The sequence below is a fragment of the Borostomias antarcticus genome, assembly GCF_949987555.1.
Source record: "Borostomias antarcticus genome assembly, chromosome: 27".
In the NCBI taxonomy this organism is placed as follows: Eukaryota; Metazoa; Chordata; class Actinopteri; order Stomiiformes; family Stomiidae; genus Borostomias; species Borostomias antarcticus.
Window position 1 is genome coordinate 866,903 of NC_140260.1, and position 5,000 is coordinate 871,902.

At 46.2% G+C, this 5,000-nt stretch overlaps 1 protein-coding gene across 1 annotated transcript in view; it reads left to right on the forward strand.

Moving 5' to 3' along the window:
- The window catches only part of LOC311326415 (F-actin-uncapping protein LRRC16A-like), a gene marked incomplete at its 3' end in the record, with an annotated part of 173,673 nt that overhangs the window by 51,154 nt on the left and 117,519 nt on the right, over nt 1-5,000 (forward strand). Inside the window, 1 exon segment of the mRNA XM_084459308.1 lies at nt 648-698. Coding sequence (XP_084315434.1) covers nt 648-698 — 51 coding nt within the window.

Consider the following 5,000-nt stretch of genomic DNA (forward strand, 5'->3'; position numbering starts at 1 on the left):
TTTCTCTTCTCTTCTCTTCTCTTCTCTTCTCTTCTCTTCTCTTCTCTTCTCTTCTCTTCTCTCTCTTCTCTTCTCTTCTTCTCCTCTTCTCTTCTCTTCTCTTCTCTCTTCTCTTCTCTTCTCTTCTCTTCTCTTCTCTTCTTCTCTTCTCTCCTCTTCTCTTCTCTTCTCTTCTCTTCTCTTCTCTTCTCCTCTCTTCTCTTCTCTTCTCTTCTCTCCTCTTCTTCTCTTCTCTTCTCCTCTCTTCTCTTCTCTTCTCTTCTCTTCTCTTCTTCTCCTCTTCTCTTCTCTTCTCTTCTCTTATCTTCTCTTCTCTTCTCCTCTTCTTCTCTTCTCCTCTCTCTCTTCTCCTCTCTCTCTCTCTCTCTTCCTCTCTTCTCTTCTCTTCTCCTCTTCTTCTCTTCTCCTTCAAATGTCCGCCAACCAAAACAAATACCTGTCACTGTCCTGCTGGAAGGAAGCCATCTTGTTTTCAAAGAAGACTCAGTGGAAATGTCCCTTGATGTTTTTCCCTCTCCCTCCCTCTGTCATCTGACTTCTCTGTCAGATTTCCCTCCTAAATGTCAAGCTGGGGATTGTCAGCCATTGTTCTTTTGTCTTTTGCAATTGAATGAGTCTTTCTCTCCTTCTCTGTGTTTTCCTCCCAGGTGCTGGCGTCTCATCGAGCCTACCTGCTCACAGCTCGCATCCCCAGCAAGGTAAGAGCATACCGCTACTCAGACCTACCGGTCAGCCATCAACAAGCCCACCCCACAACCCTGCAAGAGCTACAACACTTCACAATCTATTCACATTTCTATTTATTTGCCATTATACAGATGTGCTCACCGCAGCTTGTATTGCTGTAGCTACGGGTAGCTGTGTGTGTGTTTCTTCCAAGCTGTGTGTGTGTGTGTGTGTCCAAGCTGTGTGTGTGTGTCCACAGTGATGGGTGTGTAGTATGACCTTCTCTTTCTCTCTCCTCTCTGACCTTCTATTTTTCCTTCTGACCCCAGAGGAATAATAGACTTGTTGACTCGGTGGTGGCACACACGCACGCACGCACACACACACACACACACACACACACACACACACACACACACACACACACACACACACACACTGCCCAGTCTCACTTTCACTCCAATTCAACTCCTTTTTACAGTAGTTTCAACAACAACCCCTCAGCCTCAGGTAGAGCAGGTACAGTACAAATACATTATCACGTTACACAAATATGAAATGGTGCTCAGAGAGCACAGACCTCTGCCCCTGAATGCATTTTGTGGCTCTGTGTCTCCAAAATTGAATGGGTTCTAAACTGGCCCATGCTACACCCCTCCACCAAATTTCATGAAAAGCAGTCTGGTAGTTTTTTGCGTAATCCTAGTCTAAAAAATGAATGGAGGTGAATGGCCGGCCGTGTTTGGGTGGCCCATGGACCCGACCCATGCTTCAGACCTGCTCCAAAAGCTAATGGTTTCTAAGTTGGACCATGCTACATCCTTCCACCGAGTTTCATGGAAATCGGTCCTGTAGTTTTTGCCTAATCCTGCTAACAGACAAACACACTCACGCATACACACACACACACACATGCATGTACGCCACCGAAAACATCTGGGGCGGAGGTAATCAGGCCTATATGATTGGGTGTTCAGTTCGTAGATGCCTTATTGATCCACAGGGAGAAATCGTATCCGTGGGTTGGCAGAGTCCAGAGCAGATCCTGGGCTTGTTATTTCCAGCTCAGCTGCACCAGGCTCGTCTGGCCCAGAGCAGCTCTGAGGAGAGGAAACCAGGCTCGTCTGGCCCAGAGCAGCTCTGAGGAGAGGAAACCAGGCTCGTCTGGCCCAGAGCAGCTCTGAGGAGAGGAAACCAGGCTCTTCTGGCCCAGAGCAGCTCTGAGGAGAGGAAACCAGGCTCGTCTGGCCCAGAGCAGCTCTGAGGAGAGGAAACCAGGCTCGTCTGGCCCAGAGCAGCTCTGAGGAGAGGAAACCAGGCTCGTCTGGCACAGAGCAGCTCTGAGGAGAGGAAACCAGGCTCTTCTGGCCCAGAGCAGCTCTGAGGAGAGGAATGTCAAGGAAGCCTCATAAGAGACACATAAGTGTGTGTGGTGTGTGTGTGTGTGTGTGTGTGTGTGTGTGTTGGTTCTGTGTGCTGGTTGGTGTGTCAGGGGCCTGTGCTGTATCTCTGTATCTCTGTAGTCTGGTGCTTTGATAGCAGCGCTCCAGGCAGCAGTGCTGCAGTCTAGTCTGTCTGTCTGACCCTCTGTCTGGTCTGCCTGTCTGGTCTGTGTGTGTGTGTGTGTGTGTGTGTGTGTGTGTGTGTGTGTGTGTGTGTGTGTGTGTGTGTGTGTGTGTGTATGTGCGTGTCTGTCTGTCTGTCTGGCTGGCTGGCTGGCTGGTTGTCTGGCTGTATGCATATGATACTCATATGGAGATTGTGCTGGAGGTGTTCAGTAGTGCTGGGTCTCCTCTCTCTCTCTTTGTCTCTCTCTTCCTCTCTCTCTCTCTCTCTCTTCTATTGACTATGAGGGTGTACATTCATTACTATACTTGTACAGTATACTATACTTAAGCTGTGCACAGTCCAGATACATGTCTACTACTGTCAACGTTCTCTGACTGACTTATGAACCTGGTTAGCGATGTGCAATCACAGTGAGCTCAGTTTGCGTTGGCAGTGTGCCTCCATCCTTCTTTGTGTGAACGAAGCTACATAGCTACATAATAGGCTGTGTTGTGTTTGTCATTTACTATAATACAGTTAGCTTTAATAGGTATTACTGTAGTTAGCTTAGGCACAAGCCAAACTGATCTAACTTACCGGTACATTTAATCTAATGATATTACATCAGTTCAGATCTTCAAAAATACAATCTCATGACATGGGCCGGTCGCTCGGTCTTAACCTGAGTTAGTAGTGTGAGTCTCCTGAGTTAGTAGTGTGAGTCTCCTGAGTTAGTAGTGTGAGTCTCCTGAGTTAGTAGTGTGAGTCTCCTGAGTTAGTAGTGTGAGTCTCCTGAGTTAGTAGTGTGAGTCTCCTGAGTTAGTAGTGCGATTGAGTCTCCTGAGTCAGTAGTGCGAGTGAGTCTCCTGAGTTAGTAGTGTGAGTGAGTCTCCTGAGTTAGTAGTGCGATTGAGTCTCCTGAGTCAGTAGTGCGAGTGAGTCTCCTGAGTTTGTAGTGTGAGTCTCCTTCTCCTGAGTTAGTAGTGTGATTGAATCTCCTGAGTTAGTAGTGTGAGTCTCCTGAGTTGTGTGAGTGAGTCTCCTGAGTTTGTAGTGTGAGTCTCCTGAGTTAGTACTGTGAGTGAGTCTCCTGAGTTAGTAGTGTGATTGAGTCTCCTGAGTTAGTAGTGTGAGTCTCCTGAGTTAGTAGTGTGAGTGAGTCTCCTGAGTTTGTAGTGTGAGTCTCCTGAGTTAGTACTGTGAGTGAGTCTCCTGAGTTAGTAGTGTGAGTCTCCTGAGTTAGTAGTGTGAGTGAGTCTCCTGAGTTAGTAGTGTGAGTGAGTCTCCTGAGTTAGTAGTGTGAGTGAGTCTCCTGAGTTAGTAGTGTGAGTGAGTCTCCTGAGTTAGTAGTGTGAGTCTCCTGAGTTAGTAGTGTGAGTCTCCTGAGTTAGTAGTGTGAGTGAGTCTCCTGAGTTAGTAGTGTGAGTGAGTCTCCTGAGTTAGTAGTGTGAGTGAGTCTCCTGAGTTAGTAGTGTGAGTGAGTCTCCTGAGTTAGTAGTGTGAGTGAGCCCCCTGAGTTAGTAGTGTGATTGAGTCCGTGTAGTGGAAGTGACAGACTGATAATAACCAATCGCTGAGCTGTAGAGTCAGTCACACGTTGTGTTCCTCTCAGCGGGCCTCAGCAGGCTGCTCCTATTGGCCGGCTCCAAAACGCATCAACCTCTCTCATTCCTCATTTAATTCATTTTTGGACTAATTTCCTGTTCCGTACCTAATCACAGGGCAAATGTGATGCTATCTTGTGTGTGTGTGTGTGTGTGTGTGTGTGTGTGTGTGTGTGTGTGTGTGTGTGTGTGTGTGTGTGCGTGTGTCTCCTTCCTGTGGGAAGGAGAGGGAATGTCCAAATGGGAATGGGAATGTTTGTAGACTCTGGAACTGGGATTAGCTCCAGTTCAAGGAAGACAGAAGTCATTTCCTGAGGAGTCCTGAGGACCATTTCACTGTTTTCAAATCTCTACACAGAATTGTGTCTCTTCTCAACATGACAAGATAAGATCTGAATTTAAAACATTACAAAAGTGAATAAAATAGAGCATGCAGGGGGATAATAATAATAATAATAATAATAATAAGTTTATTTGTATAGCACCTTTCACAGATAGGGATCACAAAGTGCTTCACACACATAGCAACACAGTAAAATACAGTAAAAGTGACAGTGCAAGAGAATAGTAGAACAACACGCCAAAAAATAAAAGATAAAAACACAAATAAAAGAGGGTCAAGTAAAAGCCTGTCTAACATGGCAACACACAGTAACATACAATAAAGGTACAGTGCAAAAAGAACAGTAAAACACCAAAATAGAAAGGGTTAAATCAGAGAAAAGAGGGTCAAGTAAAAGCCTGTCTGAATAAAAATGTCTTGAGCTGTTTTTTAAAAGCAGTAAGGGAGTCAAGTGCACGTAAAGGCGGGGGAAGAGCATTCCAGAGGGTAGGGGCTACAGACTGGAAAGAGTGATCACCCTTGGTCTTTAAATGGGTACGAGGGATGACCAGGAGCTCAAGCTGTGCGGATCTAAGCGCACGACTAGGGGTGTAGAGGTGGAGGAGGTCAGAGATGTAGATGGGGGATTGACCATGGAGGGCTTTAAAAGTGAGCACCAGAATTTTAAAATGAACTCAGAACTGAATAGGTAGCCAATGAAGGGAAGATAAAATTGGGGTGGTGTGAACTATTCGAGCAAGTTAATACACGGACAGTAGGGTGGTCCTTCGTGAGTGGTACATTTTCAAATTCATTTATTTTAAGCTCCAACCCCCGGAATTCATTGGAATAGTGGAGAA